We start from the raw sequence: 18979 nt of genomic DNA on the forward strand, positions 1-18979 counted from the left end.
GCTGTATACAATGTAATTATTAAGAGCTATTTCAGTAGCAAAAACTCAAATGTAAACTTGGTTTGCATTAAGTTGTCTGCTGACCAGTAAGTTACCTGTTTTTCCCTTGCTCTGGCTTCCCTGTATTCAGACCTCTTTAATAATTCATCTCTTTAATTATTTAAACGTGGAAAAAATGAGCTGTTATACAGTAACTCTAATTACTGAACTATTTCCCAACTTATTGTTTAATTTATCTGCAAATGATGCTTGGTTCATGGTTTAACACTGGAGAATGTGTAGGTTCATCACATTTCTGCCAATAACCTATGAATGGTATTTCAGGCAAAAACTTTTTTGCTAATTAAGTCCTGTAATAGGTAATGAGTGCAGTCTTTATACTGTTTTCTAATTGTTGGCTAAATGGGTTCTGAGATACTGGACCACCCAAACGTCTTGGTAATCCACTGGCAGCTGTTCTGCAACAGCAACTCTATTTCATCCATGAACAATCAGGTCCTTATTTGTTAGAGCAAATAAAGGAGTGAAGACAAACCCTGCTATGGCTTACCATAACCTCCCATCAGAAGATGATCAGCCTGCTTGTCCACTTTCCCTCACCCACCAACTCCCCCACAATTTTCATCACACTGGTCCTTTAAAATGAATCCATAAATTGGTCACTGGATGCAGCACACTTTTGTAGCAGGAAGAGCAAAGGATAGAAATGGTATTGAGTAAGTACCACCCTTTTTATTCTGATGATGTCCCTTTTGCTAGCTTGCCTCGTGCTGTCAGAACAGCAAGCCCTGCTGGGGCTGTGCTGCCAGGCTGGCAGGGAGTGCTCTGGGGACAGAGCCTGCAGGCACCCAGTGAACCTGGCAGCGAGCAGGAGCAGCACTGGGGGCCCAGCAGGCCTGGGGAGCCTGGCAGGGAGGCTCTGCCTCGGTGGCCGCTCCGTTCACTCGCAGGTCCAACAAATATTGTTGCCTCTCCAGCAGCTGGTGGCAGGAAGGGCCAGTCCAGCTACACGGTGTCAAGAAGTTCCTCCCAGCACAGCTTCCATTGGTTTTCACACTAATTGTAAATTAAATAGCAAGGGGCACCAGATAGGTCTGACAAGTGATTTGATTGGTGACTAAGCAAGCGTGTCCTTGCCCTGCTCACAGGGACTGCCGGGCCAGGGAGCCCTTCATGTGCTCCCAGTTGTTGTACAGGGCGTAGAGGCCGGTCAGCGTCAGCCCCGCGATCCCGCCGCGCGCTATCCCGCGCACGCCGCCTGCAAAACAGAACAGGGCAGGTGGTTAGTGCTGCTTCAGGAAAGGGTCAGTCAACAGCAGCTGCCAGTGAGCTGTTAAAATCCAGAGGCATCTTAATGAACAGTCCTTTCTTGAGTAACTCTCCAGAAAGAATCCCTGTGTTTTTATTATCTTCCTCTCAAACCTGCTGCCAGGCTCGTGGTCACTCATTCCTGATCCTGACACTAATTCCTCTCAAAGTGTGTTAGCACTACAGCTTCAGGGAACCACCAAGGAGCACTGGAAGCCAAGATGGCTTTTCCCAAGCCTTACTTAATCTATTTGATCTGTCCTTATTACATTTGTCTTTACAGTTAGACATGCTCTCCTCCTGTGACAAAATCCAGGTTTTCAATTATGATGATTAGCTCTGGGCAGAAGGAGAAGAGGCAGGAGGGAAACAAGTGAACAAAACAGCAGCTGATAAGGACATGACATTGGGTTCCAGAGATTCATTAGGGCCATCATGCAAAACCTATCACTGCTTTTGTGTCTTTGGAATTTTAAAACTTTTCAATAAAAAAACAGGAAGTAGATGCAAGGGATTAACTGGCAGGTATTTACTGTGGTGTACATTGAACAGCTTTCTTTATTACTTTATTAATAATCATAATTATCAACTTGCAATGGTAAAATTGAGTCACACAAGTGATTAAAGTCTTAAGGTGCTGGTGAGCACTTTAGTGTAAGGCAGAAATATAGGGCAAGTTTGGCTGCAGGTACTGCACCTGGCTGGAGCAGGTGAACTCCATCCTACCTCCAGTCCATCCAAGTGAGGACTGGGCTGTAGAGGGGCAAAGGAGAAACTTCTGTTGCCTTTACTGAACAGCAAAACTCTTCTGTGCCTTGGCAGAGCTCCCTGAATGCATTATAAATGTACAGAACACCTGGGAGTATGACCCTCAATGCTAGGAAAACTTCAGTGAGTTTGTTTCTGCAATGTTTATCATTGCAGCTGAACCAAGGTAGATAATGTGTACAGTGTATAGAACAAGGCCAGTTTCTGCTGACGGCAAGATAAAAAACCCTGCCTGCTTTATTGGAGAATCTGGAAGTGCAGCTCAGGTACCTGAAACTTGAAAGCAAATGTATCTCAGTAATCAGAGAGATTGTGTTTGGGTTTTTTTTCTTTCCATTAAGGGTCATAAAGTTGTCTCACAGAATTGCCTTTAGGCTTTTAGTGAGGCAAGAAGCTGTTGGCATCAACTAGGCTGACCCTGTGTTACCAGGTTAAAAGGGTTTCACTGGAGTTGTTAAACCTCCCTGTACTGCCCAGGAATGCAATGAAACCAAGAAGCTGCAGAAGTGGGACTTGGCATTAGAAGCCATGTCTACCCACAGTCTCTGGAAATTTCATTGCCAGACCAGCTGTGAAAATTAGAGTTTTTTAGGGTATAAGGCTGAGTTCACTGCTGGAACTGTTGAGAATTCAACAACTCTAAGAAAAGCCCTACTGGGTATGATCTATGTGCCTAAATCAGCATTTAGGAAAGCAAATGTAGATGTTTGTGTTTGTTAATTGATCCTGAATTTGTTGCACAAAAAGCTTTTCATATGAAGGGCTTGCAGCTGGGTACACAAAACTAACCATGTGCAAGCACTGTCTGGCAAAAAGCCACAGGTGAAATTTAAAGGACACTTTGTACAAAACAAGTATCTGTAAAAATACTGACTCCTCATTCCTGCTGGGGTAAATGAATACAACATTAGAGGCCAATTTTCTGCTCTTCATATCAGGATTCAAGAGATCACAGCAGGAACTCCCAAAGGGGGCTCATGACCATCAGGTGTATGAGGAAATGTGGAACATCCCTGCAGAATGCAATGCACTACAGAACTGTGACCATTCCTGTAGTCTCTTTCCTCACTCCCAGGTTTAATTCTTCTCCTTTCTTCTTAAAATCCCATTCTTCCCATGCAAGAGCAGGTAGCTGAAGGATGATCAAGCCTGACTCCAGATTCTGTGAAGTCAGGGTTCTACAAGAAAGGTCAACTTTAATTCAGATGGCTGAATTAAAGATGAGCCATTTTATAGCATCCACATAAGAGGACTTGAGATGTGCTGCTCCTACCACAACAAATATTGGTGTTCTCATGTGCTGAGCCAGCCAGGCAGCTCTGAAACCAGTGGCAAAAGTCAACCACAGGGCCCAAAGCCATCTGTGGGCCTGCAGACAACTTAGGGACGTTGCTGGAGATGTTTCATGAACAGGGTACTAAACTCGTGCTGTTGGTACAGGTGTGTGACTGAGAGAAAATATAAAAAAAAAACAAGAAGTGTTTCTTTACCAGTGTTTCTATGCTGTGCTTCTACTACAGAAAATTAAAAAAAAAAAAAAAAAAAAAAAAAAAAAAAAAAGGGAAAGAAAACTTTCCTTTCCCTAGCTGGTCAACTTTGTGTTTGGGTAAATATGTCCAGGTCTGTGGCAGACTTCAAACAGTAATTCACTTTAGAATGCAGCCCTGTTGCTGGGTGGAAAAATCTTAGGGCCTCTGAGAAAATTAACTTGTTAACAAAAAAAAAAAAAAAAAAAAAAAAAAGTGAACTCCACTCCCATCCCAGCTGTGTTTGCATGATAGAGTATGTTTCCACCCTCCTTTGCAATCACTCTCTGCAAGCCTTTGATACCAGGTCTGCCCTGACAAGCCCTGCTGAAACGTGGCCATGGGCCCCTAATCTTGCACATCCCACTGGAGATAAAGGTTCCAGCTGACTGGCTGGGTGCACGTATTCTGAGATCAGGCACCTTGCACAAGAGTTGAGAACTGCTGTGGCTTTCCAAAGATAGATGGAAAATGGGAAAAATGGGAAATTAGTGATCTGGCTTCAGCTGCTGCACCCTTTCACCACCAGGTATTGTTCCTCTTCTGTGCATTTCCATAGGTTCCAGCTTCCAGTGTGCCATGGCACAGCTCAGCATTCCAACATTCCAACTGCTCTGCATTTCAGCATGGCAGAGCCACCCCTAACACTGAGCTGCTCTGTCCAGTGGGTAAAAACACGAAAACAAAACCTTCCATTTAGAACTTTACTGTCTCTATTTTCAGAATGTTACTTCAATGTCCTGGGATAGTCCTTGGAATACTTAAAGCAAGAACAATCCAACAGCAAGGCATTACAAATACCTTCACCAAAACCTCAGCCCCACATACTTATGCCAAATAAAAGAATAATCTTTAAATTGCAATTAGCTTTCTGTCTTCCAATCTCTCTTGGATACTCTGAATGAAAACAGCTTCTCTTCCTCCAGGGCCTTCAGGAATAAAACTCCTTTTAAATGGTTTAAAGGGCTCAACTCAAGCGTACAAGGCAATCTCAGTCTGGCTCCAAATTCAAGCTCAGTAACCAGACCATCTGAACATCAAGCAGTCATTTGTTTGAACATCTGTGGGTGGCCTGATGTCATTAGAAAATATCAAGAGTTTCCTCCTGTTGCTCCATGGGGTTCATTTCATGAAATCTTGTAAATAGTGAGCAAAGTCCGTGGACACAGAAATTACTGAGGAAACTGATAAACTTCTATTTGGAAACAAGATGTATTCCAGAAAACCACCTTTCATTTTCATTTTGCTGCAGCTAAGGCAGTTTGGTGCTCAGAGTACAGAAACAACAAACCTTAACAGAGGGAACATTTCTTGTAGTTACTGTGCTATGGAGGCTGAATTGGAAAAAAACAGTAGGAATCTACAACTTACTGGTTTGGAAGTACTAGAGCTGTGTAAGTCACTTTGCAAACATGATTAAAACAGCCTCAAAAGGTGTTACCTGTAATGCTGCTTGTACATTGTTCTTATCTCTTCCTTATTTCAGATTCAAAAAAATCCTTTCTCTAAACATGATTTGATTGATAATCCTATAGACTTGTTATGTTCCTCAATAAAGGGGGTTCCTTAATTTCCAAAATGCCTGACAGCCCTAAATGTAAGTGATGACAAGCAAGTTCTTCACTTTTTCCAAATACTGCAGCAAAGATATCCCAGGCTCTACCTGCAGCAATCACTCAAAAGTTCTTTCCCCCTCCCCAGCCAAGAGAAACAAGAAAACTGCCCTGTCTGACCCAAAGAAAAACATGGGATGGGCTCAGATAACAAACTTTTTACAGCTCCAGAAGTTGTCGGCTAACACAACTGCCCTGAACTACCCACTGGATGTCACAAAACTGATCTTTAGCTCCAGCCAGATTTTACTGCTGGCAATTTAGCCCTTCCTAAATCATAACGTATTGACTTTCCAGGGTTGTGTTCTGAGGTCTTAAAATAACAACTGCTACCTTCAGCTATTGCTGGCATGCAGTTCCCTTCTTTTCAGACACACATTATTTTCTGTACACCAAACTATGTAACATCAAAGGCATGAGATGCTGTACCTAGAGTCGGGTTCCTACTGCACAAAAGTAAACAAAGGAATTTAGTTTATCCAAAGGATTAGTTTACTTTTGTTGCTGTTACCCCTAACCTCGAGAAAGGAAAAAAAATCATCCCAGAAAAAGAACATCTACAACCTGTGTCACCCTCAGAGAGGAGGTAAAGATTGGTTAAACTTTTTTTGCTTACTGAAGTCCATCAGGAATTCCAGTGAGAAATTAACTGCTGTCACACCAGGTCAGGCCAAAGTCCCACCTGGCTCAGTATCTTTTCCTGAGTGATCAATCCTGCACACCTGAGGAGTGTAGAGCCTCAGCCAGCTGGACCTTTGTGACAACTGGAATTCTGCATTCTCATGGTGGGAGGGTACAACAGTGGCACAGTGACTATTGGTTTTGTTTGGTGCTTTGTTACTTTCATGATTAATACAAGTCTATGAAAACTAAATAAAGGTGGTCAGTTTAGAAAAGAGGTTGAAAACACATGCAAGGAGGCTAAACATTTGGTTTAAGGTATGTTTGTCCTTTGTAACATTTATCAGAAAAAACATGGCATAATTTCTGCCTCTGCTTAAAACTGAAGAATAAAGAATATTATCTTATAAAATGGAAAAGCCATCCTTGTGGACTTAGCATATCAGACCCCCTTTTAGCAAAACCTGAACTGACTGAGTTGCTGTAACATTTCTATTGCATATGCCACTGGCAGAGGAACCCAAAGGGTTTTCTTCTGTTACCCAAACTGAATGTTCTGGGTAGAAGTGAAGTGGTGAGCTCAAAAAACTGCTCCCATGAAGATGTAAGACTGGTGTAACAAATTAATATGTACTCTTATTGCTGCATTTGGGCTAAAATCAAGTCAGTAATTGTGGCATTAAATTTAAATAAATGTGAAAGCTGGAGATGACTTTGTTCAGATGAATCAAGCAGAATCCTCACATCAGTTTTCCACTCCCAAAAGGTGTCTTTTGACCTAAGCCATGCAATACTGCTGAGATGGAGCCCAGCCCTCACTGCTTTTAATGGGGATTGAACTGCTTCAGTCACTCCAGTGGGACCTTTCAGTGAGTGATGGCACTGCCACTGAACAGAGAGGGGGCTCAATTGCCACTGTCCTCACCTGCAGAGTTTTCAATCCTCTCTTCTCCCACACAAGCTCTATCAAGCAGCTTTACACAAAACTGACAGCCAATGGCTTTAGAACGTGCACATTCTGTTTGACTGCTGCCATTTTGGTAATGATTAACACTTCTGCAAGGACAAATTGTGAAAACTGGGAACCAGTTTGGGGCAACAAATCTCAGCCTTCACAAAGTCTCCCCACTATTTTTTTTTCTTGCCCACTCATCAGATGCTTAATCATTGGTTTCAGATATTGTCTGGGTTTTGCAGTGTACACAGGAGTGGTTTTCAGTGCAGCAGAGCTGCTGATGTGATTCCTCCATCAGTGCTGTGGTTAAGCATGAAGTTATAATAATAAAAGACCTGCCATACATTATCCCATTTCTGCTTAAGTGTGTTCCTGATCTCTTTATAAAGCAGGAATGATGGAAGTGGGAAATCTGAGCCTTTGAACAGCACTGCCTGCAACCTTGTATCCACCCCTTGTGGACTACAGAGCAGCCTGGATTTGCAGTGGCAGGTTTGTGTGAGCTTCCAGCTGACACTAAAATATGGAGATCTGTAACTCAACCTCCTTGACAGCTTTTACATTTTCCTTTCCTTAATGCCAACACATCATGGCATTCCATGTAACACAGGCAATTATTAGACTCTCAATATGTCAGATGTGTGCTGATCTTTTGCATAGTTTAAATATGGTTTAAATATTCAAGGTTTTAAGGTAAATACATACACTGATGCAGTGTTAAGGCAGAACTTTTAAGTTTTACCATACAGAATAAGGAAGGGTGTTGTTTCTCTGCACTGTGGTTCATATGCACAACACACACTTCAAACACAATAATGAATAGAGATTTACTGACTTCATCTGCCTTTGTCAGGGCTGCCATTAGCTCTGCAGATCTCGTGTAACAAAACAAATGTCCCACTGTGCTCTGGTAATAAAAACCTCAGTAGTATCAGATGACTGTGCATGTGACTGGAGTAGTGATCCATGGCTGCACTGTGCCAAAAAAATGTCATGTCACTCATGAAATCCCAAGGAAAAAATGGATTACAGGAGAGTTATGTGCCCTTGCAAAGTTGCAAGTCTCATATTTATGAAAGCTGCTTCAGCCAATTATTTTTGGCTTCAGCTAGTCTAAGCCATCAGGAAAATAGAGTTACTCAAACTGTTTTGCCCCATACATAGAGCAGGCCATAGATATGCTAAAGTACATAGGTTAATTCTTGCATTATCTCAGCCATAAAATGCAGGTGAGTCACGCAGCCAAACATTTACTGAGTTACTTAAAACATAAAACTTTTTTTCCATGAGCTAATGTCAATCTGTGGTACCTAGCAATCCTCTAAAAAAGATGATACCTCCAATTGTTGAGCTTGGAATATGTGTTGACAGCCATTTTAGTGATGAAGCTCAGACCCTCCTGCAAACAATTTAGTTTTAAACTCACCTTAAATCCGTGTTGTTCTCAAATAACCTTGTTTGTTGGTTTTGATCACTATGCAAAGACTAGAATCCTACCACAAGACAACAGTTTTATGAACACCTAAGTAATAATTTCATAAATACACCAATTTCTCAGTGTGTAGGGTCTTTGCAGCTCCAGGTACCACTACCATGTGAATTACTCATCCTCATGCAATCAAAGCTCTGTGTTCTGTGCTTTCCTTCCCTGTCCCCATTCACTTTGGAAGGTATTTCCATCTGCATCCACTCATGGACTTGAGGAACAATTATTTTTGTTTCTGCTACTGCTGAAAACATGTCTAGGAATGAGGTGGGTATGTATTTTATACATATCTGAGGAAATAAATTACTGTTTCTTCAGTATGTATGTGGAGCAGTCAAAATTTGGCTCTCCTGCTTACTGTCAGTCCTGTGTAGTTGCAAGGAATCAAATTAGATTCAGCTGGAGTTTTTTTTTTAGTCCAAGTTTTCCTTAAGTAGCCTTAATTGGGTGTAAAAACTTCTGGGTTAAGGGACATGGAGCTAATGGCCATTTTTACACTGTCAATTGTCAGAGCAGGACAGTATTTAGTAAAAGTAACAAGAATCCTAATAACTAGGATAAGCATAAGAGAAGGAAAAGGAGAAATATTTTGCTACTCTACCAGTGCTTTTGTATAGCATTCCTGTCAAGGTTCCAGCAGCTATGGTATTCAGGTCATCTTCTGCACCTCGTGTTTTTTCAATGATGACTCCAAATGCACTGTAAAGCAGAGCTGGGGGAAAAAAAGAAAAATATTAAAAAAACCTTCCATGGTCTGAGGCCCAAAGCTTAGAATCCAGGCTTGGTGTAGCTATTTAGACTACACTTCTAAAAAACAGACTTTCTGCTTATTTGAAGGGAATCCTCTGCAAAATCCCATCTTTGGAGCTTCTTTTCCAAACCTCTTTCTACAGCTATTAGTATAGCTATTTCTTCTTTCTCAAGCTATAATTTGGTTTTACAGTAGCATTCTTCATTACAGTATGTGCTATAAAGGACTGACTGAAGTTTAAGCCTCCTTTGCTAGTTTGAATTTGTTTGAAAATTCAGGGTTTAAATTTGTACTGGCAGTATCAAACCGTCTTCTGTTGGAGGCCATGAAAGTAAACCCAGCCCTTTCTAGATGGAGAAAATTGCTGTCTGTGTGTGACACTGATGAAATGTGAGTTAAGTTCAGCATTCAGACCATGCTACCAAGAGCTGGAGTACAATGGGCTTTTTTCTTTTAAAAATTACTGTTAGAATGCTTGGGGTTTGACATTTACAGCTGTTTCACCTCTGCTGTGCATGGAATCTTTATCCCCAGAGGGCCTCTTGCTTTGGGATAGCTTTAGGGAGTGTCCTGGAAAGGACTAGAAAGAGAAATAAATGCATGGAGTTTTTAGCATGGATGCATTTATTTATCACTTATACATTTTGATGTAAGGAAAAGCCTCCCTGTCCTGACCCCTCATGATATATTTCATGCTGGCAAAGAACAGTAGAGTATGTTGTAATTTTGAAGTGATAAAGTCAATGCCATTTAATTCATTCTTTGCCTTCCAAGAATTTGAAATCTTTCCTTCTGCTAAAAGGCAGTAAATCCTTTATAAGCAACCATAATAATGTCAATGAGTTAACAGCAGCATTGTTCTCCATCCAGCGCAGGCAAGGGTATTTTAGCTTGTCTTAGCAGCAAGCAGATTAATAATGAGGGAAGGAAAAGCTGAATTCAACATAATTTTTTAAAACAATTCCACACAGATGTTGCCTCTGTTCAGGAACAGAATGACAAAAAATTCTCAGTAGTGACAAAAAGAATCCCAAATATAAAGTTCTGCTTAACTCTGTGCCCTCTATACTATGTTGTATTTTGTAAGAAAAATAACAATTTGTTACTGGAACGCACAAACATTTTCTTGAGTAATCTTTCTTCAAACACAGCTGGAAAAACCTGTTAATGTGTCACTTAAACTGAAACCTTGAACCGCAGTGTGCCTGCATCTCAGTTCTCAGACATGTTTTTGTTAGACTTGGAACAAAAAAAAAAAGAAAAAAATCCAAATAAAAATGCCCCAATAAAACTCAGCAGGCAACATGGATTTCTTATAGAAAAAGTGCCTTTCTTGCTGTGGCTCAGAATCCCACCTCTAACTGTCCCCTCTATATTATGCCTCAAAAGCTAAATTAAATGGCAGCTAATCTGCTGTTCAGAAATAAGACTGAAATAAAATGTCAGAGATGCAACTTGGCCTATTCTTGATGCATTTCTCAAAAGTCAAACATATGTAGACTGGGTTATATCCTCATGTAGTCTCTGATTTAAATATTGCTAAGTTCTACTACAACTCTGTAGGAAAACAAGTTCCATCGTTATTTTTCTTCAAACTAATTTAATCTATTTTGGATTTCTCCTTTTAAAGTTCCTGCATTGGTTTTAATTTTTTAAGATTGCGGAAGACTGTGGGGAGGTAAAAAAATCCGTAATTTCTAGGGCATTAGTTATTTCACTGACTTTTATGAAATAATCTTGTTTTTCTGAGGCAACTGATGTGATTTCATTCCACAGCCCCCTCCCACCCAAACCAAAAGTTCACGGAAGTTTTTTTCTCATACATCAACCTATTGGTCCTTTTCTTTTCTTTTTTTACTAACCCACATTAGTTGTAAGCAACATTTAGGTTGAAAGTCAGTGGTATCATGTGTGATTTTTCTAGCTAATGTACTAGCATTTAAAGGATAAATTTGTGTACTGACTATCACATTTCCATTTCACATAAACGTTTTGTTGACTCTAACAGGAAACAAACATTGCGCAGTTGATTACATGACCACTCAATGCAGGTTATTAAATTATTTCAGAAATATGAAATTATTTTTTTTTTTGCCTTAAGTTGTAATTTAACTGGAATTTATTACCGAGTAACCATTATCTGTAATTTCTAGTTATTTCTGATACAATTAGAGTTTGTTTATAATACAGGGAAAAAAATGGGTTTTAATTAAAGGCTTTTGGCTCCTTATGCTGTGAATCCTATTTTAGCCTTTAATTTCCCTTTTCATGTCTTCTGAAATACCCTCAAGCCCTCAAAGGAAAAAACCTGCATCGTTTCCTGATGGATTTAATAATGAAAATTTAGAGAACACTCCAACTCAGATAATACACAAATACACTTTCCCAACAAATACATCTTAAAATTGATTTCCCTGTGAAGGAATGACTTTACTTACCCAATGATCCCAGAGTGTTAGCCCATAATGCTCCTTGCCTTGTCACCATATTTAGAATTCTATAAAGGAGTTAAAGAGGTGTGAAAATCTTTAGCACTCTATGTTTACATCAAGGCAGTATTTATGACAGTAGGGGTCCTGTGTTTACATTATATATGTGGTTAATAAAACTGCAATGATGAACTAAAAGCTTTTGAAAGCAAATATTCAGTCCTGTCAAGTCTTAAGAAAATCTTTCTCTTTTTCAAGGCAAACTTGAACCCCCCCCAGGATTCAAATATCTTCCTTTCAAATGACTTTCTAACCCAAGTTATCCTTCTTTATGAGGTGACTGCACACAGCTCCTGGAAGAACTGACACACTTATGCAGATTTACCTGGGTAAAAGGTTGTTGGAGTCCAGGGCACATCTCTGGGCACCCTGGAAGGTCACAGACCTGGGCAGAGGGGTCTGGGATCCAAGAAAGAGAGTCTGGGGTCTGTGCAGGGGGGTTTGCCTGGCACAGAGCCCAGGAAGACACAGGCTTTGATTTCAGTCCATTGGAAAAACTCCCAACACAGAGAGGAATTACAAGACACAAATGTGTGACAGACAGTGGTGTAGTTTATCACTGGGTGGAAAATTTTGTAGTTTTGGGATTTTTAGAATGTAGGTGCAGGGGAACAAGATGGAGGAATTAGGGTGGTGCCCTGAGTTCCTCTCCTTCTTCCTCGTCCTCCATCTTCTGATGTGGTGATGGCACAAGGCAGTTTGAGGGGATTGGGTCACAGTAGAAATGACCCTTCTAGTCCAGGCACTGGGCATTGGTATGAAATGGCAAATAATAACCACATAATTATCTGTATAAAAGCAGAGTGACCTCCCATCACGGGGGGAGTCACATTGTGTCTGAGCTGCTGTGAACACCTTGGCCAGCACAGAGAATTGTAAGATAAAATTAATAAACAAGTGAGAAACCAGAGAAAAAACCAAGACCTTGAGACTCCAGTTCATTCTCATGTCAGACTCAAAGACTTCAAAGGGCAGAGGGCAAAAAAGACCCACCAGAACCACCAGGCTGACTCTTGGGAAAAGAAAACCAAACCCAAGAAAATGCCTCCAAGAAAGGCTCTGCTCCTCTCCAAGGACCTTGTGTCAGGAGTGTGGGGATGCCCGAGCAAACCACGTGGGCACTAAAGCAAGTCAGGAAGGAAGAGGCAGCTCCTTACAATCCCACCTGCCCACTCAGCCCCCAGGCAAAGCCCAGAGGTGTCTGTGTGTATGTCTATGTTGTGTAGGCTTCCAGACTAGCACTAAAGAGGAGGAGAGAACCTTTAGTGCGCTCTCAGGGAAGCACAATGTCACCCCTTGCTGGCACCAGCTGCCTCCAGAACGGTGACACCAGCGGCCAGAAGGAATGACTGATCTTTATCTCCCAGCAGTGTAACACCATCCCAGGCACAGGATTGCCCTGGACAGCTGACTACCACTGGAACTTAGCTCAGCATTTTGTGTCTGACACTTTTATTGCTTTATGTTCCTTCTGATTTAGATTTCCATTGTTTTTCCTTTTTTTGTAACTTTCATTAGGACACAGGTCAGTACTGAATATGGTTAGGCAATGAACTAAGCAATAATGGAATGTTTCATTTTGAAACAAGAGCGAAAAAAAATCTAAGAGGCTTATCTTGCCCCCTATCTCCTTAATTACAACCCCACCTTTTAACTTTATATTCATTCTGAATTGATAAGAGAATCAGTAATTCTAACAACCATGGCCTACTGTGAGGTATTTGATGACAAGTGAATAATAGTAAAATTAAAATTCATTGAGAAATAAATCTGTATACATTAAGGATAAATCTGGAGGAAATCTAGCTAAGCAAGTCTGTTCTCTGCACCTGATGAGGGAAAAACAGAACTTAATGCACTGTTGGAAGGTGATGACCTTTGGCAGACCTTTGCCTTGCAGAGCCAGGATAAGAGCAGTGTGTGTGCACTGACTGCCACCTCCTGGGCTTGACCTGCTGAAGTTTGTGCTCAACATCACACCTTTGTCCAACTCTGCTCATTCCAAACCCTGAAATACAATTCTGTTCCTCTAGAGCATTATGAAAAAGTCATAATTATAGTGGTGAATATTTTGATAAAGAAGGGGATGAATATAGAAACAATTTAAAAAGGAACAGAGCCAATATAAACTGTACCAGGAAATATTAAATTCCTCTTCTAAAATTCCCTTGTTCTTCAGTACTCTGGGAGTGAAAATTTCCCATGTTTTCCACTGGTTATTCTGTTCCTCTGGTTTCCAATGTCTCTTTCACTTAGGTTTTTCTTTAATTATGTCTAAGCTACCATTATTTTTAAGAAGAAACATCCTGTTGAAACAAATGTTCCCGTTTTTGCTGTGTTCTTTCAAACAATCAGGTAAGGCAAAAACATGGCAATGTCATTGATCCCATAACCCAGAGCACTCCCCACTGCAATCCCTGCTCAGCAACATGCACCAATGTCATCCCTAATGCAAATCCAGACAGGCCCAGCTCTGCATTTGAATCTTTTCCTGGCTGTGAAAAGCTTGGGAAAGAAGAGAGTCTTGTGCTCAGATGAATTACGGCAAAAAATAGCTCAAAGCAAACACTGTTGCTTCTGGAAGTATTTCTACATATAAAAACACTGCTTTGACTTTGAAGTAGATTTTTAGTAAACATCAAAGTCGTAATTATTTCTCAAATGGTTCAAGTAAACCACAGGACACACCATTTGTGACTAAATAAAAAGCAAAAAAGTTGAACTGAACATCAGTGTAACTAAAAACATGTAATAACTTGATCAGGACCAATATTGACTCCCATTTGTCCCCAGTAAACAAAAAAGGAACCCAAACCATTTATTTTTGCAGTATATTCAGATCTAACCTTGTACAAACTGGAATAAACCACTCTGTCACTAAGAAGTACATTTTTTTTAGATGGGACACTTACTGTACATTTCTAGGTTTTGACCATGCCATATTCTGTGTCTCCTTCAAGCCAAGTCTCAAACCATTCAGTGCACCAAATGCTGCCCCTGGTTGGAATAATATCAGTTATTACTTTTTAAGAAGAAAAAGAATAAACAACACTAGAAGCAAATACTGAGAAAACCACAACCACTCACCTGTCATACAACATCCTCCAATGGTAAAAAAGGCCAGCTCAAATCTGCCCCGAGTTTTGTTGGCTCCTGTGGGCAAGATAAACTCATCTGTGTCCTGGGGGAAAACAAAAACAAAGGCTTTGGTATTTTCCAAGTCTAGTTCAAAATGGTAGCTGTATCAATTTTTTTTTTTCTTTAATCCATGCAATTAAATTAAGATGGATGAGTATTTCTGGAAAATTCTTGCCTGCAGTAGGACAGAGATGGAATATACTATGTGGATCTTGTATTAAGCATGAAAAAGGACTGTAAAAAGTTCAGTTGGCTGAGCATTTTTCCCCCCTCTAGCTGTGCTAACCTTTTATAAATTATATCAGTCAGCCAAGGAACTCATACTGTGTGGGTTGTGGATTGTTGGTTGTTTTTGTATTTAATGACTATTTGCTTAATTATTAATTACATCTTGCAGCAGGCAATACAAGCCATCCAAAAACATTGTTGGAATGTTGGAATTGTTTCTTGTTGTCTCATTACATAGCACTGTCTCCTCACTGAGCAACCCAATCTGATACAATAATGCTTTAAGGAAGTTTCCCACTACTCTGATCCTGCATAAAAATTGCCTTTTTATGAAAAGAGATATTTCCTTGCACTGAAACAAGTAACCTATTTCAAGGATGTGAAAAATGCAAGGAACACACTCAAAACTAGTGATGATCAGGCAGGAAATATGTGAGGTTGGTTAATTTTTTTTACTTATCCATCTTTCATTTTGTCTTCAAGGGACTCACTTGTTCTTGCACATCAGTGGTCTGAAAAGCTAGAGAAATGGCCTAGAGAAACTGGCATATGTGTAGAGAAAAAATGAATTTCTTCAGTAGGAGACACTGAAGATGCCTGAAGATGTTATTGATAAGGTCTCTTTTAAGCTTCTGTGTTTTCCAGTCACAGAATTATCCACCCCTATTTAACTGATACATGATTCCTGTTGCAGGCTCAAGGAAATCCATTCTAAAGGGTTTTACTGGCCCACACTTGACACTGAATATAAATGGCAATACAGAAAAAATAGCTCCTAAAATTGTGAAGTGTTATCAATAAAATGAACTTATAATATGGTTTCTGTCTTCCTTGGAACCAGACAGTTGGAGAAATTCAGTGTTTCAGTGTAAGATTCTCAAGGTTAAGGCTGATTTCCCTGCTGCATTCTGAAAACAGATGGGCTTTAAAACACCAGGAGACCCTCACCTCTCCACATGCACCTTCACAGAAACCCCAACTTTAAAGGCTAATAATTGAAGTTCTTATATTCTGAAATAATATGTCTTTTTCCTTCAGTATTTAGAATCCTAGGAACTGTGGAGACTGTTTAGTGCAGCCCCCATTGTTAAAAGAAGGGTTAGTTAGTGCTGGGCACTCAGAGCCATTCCCATGTTTTGGAATTCTCTAAGGAAGGAGACCCCACAGCTTGTATGGGCAACTTGTTCAGGTAAAAAAAATGGAATTCCCTTTTATTTCAGTGCACTTTGCTATTACTTCAACACACTAGTGGTAAATAAACATGGAGGGCAGTGAAGTGTTACACACAGGCTGCAGCCTCCAGTGTTCCATCAGGAGTATTTTTAGAACTGTATCATGACACTAATGCCAACTCCTTTGCATTTAAAGCAAACCTCTCTTCTGTTTCTAAAATCTCTTAGTACCACACACATTTTGTTCCAAAATCCCTGCTACACTGTTTGTAACACCAACACTTTCTCAGGCAAACTGTACTAACTAAAGAAAACAACTTTAGAGGGTGTTTTTGGAGAAAGTCTAAATAATCTCAGCTTCTTTCTGACCACTCAACAGCAGCAGCCACAGCACTGAACCCACTTCCACCAGAGAGCTGTGGTTTTCTATCCTTCTGGGAATGTTACATTGTACAATCTGGGCTACAGCAGCTTCCAGGGCCCAGAACTGCCTGCAGAGCTTCCACTGACAAAAGAAACAGTGACCCAGGGCACAGAAACAAGGCACAGAGCTCAGCAGATACTCTGCAACTCTTGACCTTCAACTGCCAATTCTACAAAACTTCATGTTCTCAGATACTATGAGCCATATATGTAGAAAAATACTAACTAAATAAAATCATTGACATGCATCCTGATTGGATTAACTGAAACATTTTCAGCTACAGTTAATATTTATGAAAAAGGGAAATATTACTTGATTTATTTTTTTTCCTTATGATGGCCTCATTTTATATTAACTGGTCTTAAGGTGTGCAATTGTGACAGTGACATTATTCTATAGAGAAAAAATGGGAAGTTTTACTTCATCATGGTCTCCCTTCAGCTGGGGAATGAGAGAAGGACAGTGATGTGGAATTGGCAGCTGCTGTGATGGCAAAGCCTCTTATCAGCTGAACACCTCAGTAAACTGATCAAACTTGTCACAGCTCAGAAAACTCATCCCTGCAAAGAGGGAGAGCTCCTGGCTGCTCTTCCTGACTGGAGGGGCTCAGAGAAGGAATGAGCAGTGCCAGGACTCTGTGAGCTGGTGTTGAGCCTCAAGGCAGGGAGGGAGAGCTCATTCCAACAGCAGCAGGCTTGGATTGATTGACACAACAGCCCTACCCATCCTTTTATCAGTGCTCATTTTCTTCTAGATGGCACAGCACTCCAAATTTTATAAGGGACAATACTGAAAAAAATATTTCTCTCCACTGTTCTTCAGTTCAGGACTTGGGTGCAGAGTGCCCAGCACAGCAGGAGGTTTGAGGTGTCCGGGTATGATCATGCAAACACTGAAATGCAGTTCAACACAACAAACACAACCCGCTTTCCCTCTCACCTGTACTAGGTACTTGGGGTCCAAGTTTAAATACGGTGACAAAGGGCTCATCCCAGTTACTAAAAGGAAAAAAACACAGAATGCTTTAATACCAACTTCCGCAGCAAGGAGTCACATCCTGTAAAGCGAAAAAGGGGCAGATCTCACGCGTGGCAGGGAGGAAAACTCTGCCGTGAAGTCGCCCGACCCCTCAACAGGCGGCGGGGGCCGGAGCCGTCCCTTTCCGGGCGGGGAACCGGCGGGGCCGGGCCGAGGCGAGCAGGATGTCCCTGATTGGGACCAGAGCCGGCCCCACACGCGGCCCCCGCCCGGGCCCGGCTCCTCCGCCACCTCGGGATGGGTTTCCCCGGCCTGGCGGCGGCAGAGCCCCCGGGGCCCGTCGTCCCCACACCGGCCCCGCCGCCGCTCCCGCTCCCGGCCGCCCGGCCCTACTGCGGCCGGTGCGCGGACACTGCCCCCCCTGAGCCGGGCCCGCCGGCCTCCCCGGTACTCACGGGGCACCCCGGCCAGGTCGGCGTGCGAGTATCCGAGCCCGCCGGCGCCGAAGAGGCCGCCGAGCCCGGTGCCCTTGGAGTTCCCGCCGCCCTCCATGGCGGCCCCGCGCCCGCCGCCCTCGCCGCCGCCAACGGCTGCCGCAAAGCGCCGCCGTAAAGGGCCGCGAAACGCCGCCCGGCCCCGCTGCTTTGCGGGTCGCCATGGCGACGGGGGAGAGGCGCGCCGGGCGCCATCTTGCCGCCAGCGCCGGGCCCCATTCGCTGCTCGCCGCTGGTTCCCGGCCCCGCCGCGGGTTCCCGGCCCCGGGAAGAGCCCGGAGGATGCGGACGGGCCGAGCCGCTGCCGCAGCGTCGCGCCGTCCCCGGGGGGCGGGTGCTGGCCGGCGCCGGCGGGCAGGGCGGCCCCGCCGAGGATGAGCGCGGGCTGCGGGCGGGAACCCCCGCGCAAGAGAGCCCGGCCCGGCCCCGGCAGCCCCGGCGGCGGCGGCGCCCAGGGAGAGCGGCAGGACGGGCCCGGGGGCGGCTGCAGCTCCGCCACCGCCGTGGGGAATAAAGGTTTGTAGCGGCGGGAGCGGAGCGGGGCTCCTCGAGGAGCGGGGACGGTGCCCGCAGAGCCCGGGCAGCGCCGAACCGGCCCGGGATAGGAGCGCTGCTCCACCCGCCTTGGGCTGGGGCTGGGCAGGAGGAGGTCACCGTGTCCCTCTCAGGGCATCCCTGCTGTGCTGCTGCCGGCGAGGGCCGCCTGTGCCTGTGCACGGAGCCCCCCCGAGCTGCCCCTTTCCTGTCGGGCTGGGATTGTCTCTAATTTCGGGGCACAGAGCCCCCCGGAGCTGTCCCTCCTCCTGGGGCTGGGATTGTCTCTGATTTCTCTGCCCGGTGCCAGCGTGTCCCCCCCCGGTGGTGTGGTCAGCTGGAGACAGCTTGGGGCGCAGGGTCTTTAAACTCCTGGTTTTGTGGTCTATTCTGTGTAAGTTTCCCTTAATAATAGTGCGGGGCATCGGAGAGAGGGGTGAGCTGCTAAAGGTAGAGTGTTCTGTAAGAAAGGGGACAGATACTGCTGGAAAAAA

The 18979-nt window shown here is 43.1% G+C and overlaps 2 protein-coding genes across 3 annotated transcripts in view; one reads left to right on the plus strand and one right to left on the minus strand.

Annotated features, from left to right (window-relative positions):
* Positions 1–712: 712 nt before the first annotated feature.
* On the minus strand, positions 713–18039 carry LOC310912036 (mitochondrial import inner membrane translocase subunit Tim23). Its single transcript, XM_083866212.1, has 7 exons — positions 17913–18039; positions 17419–17477; positions 14605–14698; positions 14430–14514; positions 11467–11525; positions 8879–8989; positions 713–1258 (listed from the first exon to the last, which is right to left on the minus strand). Exons 1-7 carry the CDS (start codon positions 18007–18009, stop codon positions 1143–1145), a joined length of 621 nt encoding a protein of 206 aa, XP_083722338.1. The 5' UTR covers positions 18010–18039; the 3' UTR covers positions 713–1142.
* The window catches only part of PARG (poly(ADP-ribose) glycohydrolase), a 50458-nt gene continuing 49397 nt past the window's right edge, over positions 17919–18979 (plus strand). For both annotated transcript variants that reach the window (XM_083866210.1, XM_083866211.1), the window contains exon 1: positions 17919–18467. In XM_083866210.1, coding sequence (XP_083722336.1) covers positions 18008–18467 — 460 coding nt within the window. In that variant the 5' untranslated portion in view covers positions 17919–18007. The remainder of the gene's footprint in view (positions 18468–18979) is intronic.

The sequence above is a fragment of the Zosterops lateralis genome, assembly GCF_965231275.1.
Source record: "Zosterops lateralis genome assembly, chromosome: 8".
NCBI classification, from domain to species: domain Eukaryota; kingdom Metazoa; phylum Chordata; class Aves; order Passeriformes; family Zosteropidae; genus Zosterops; species Zosterops lateralis.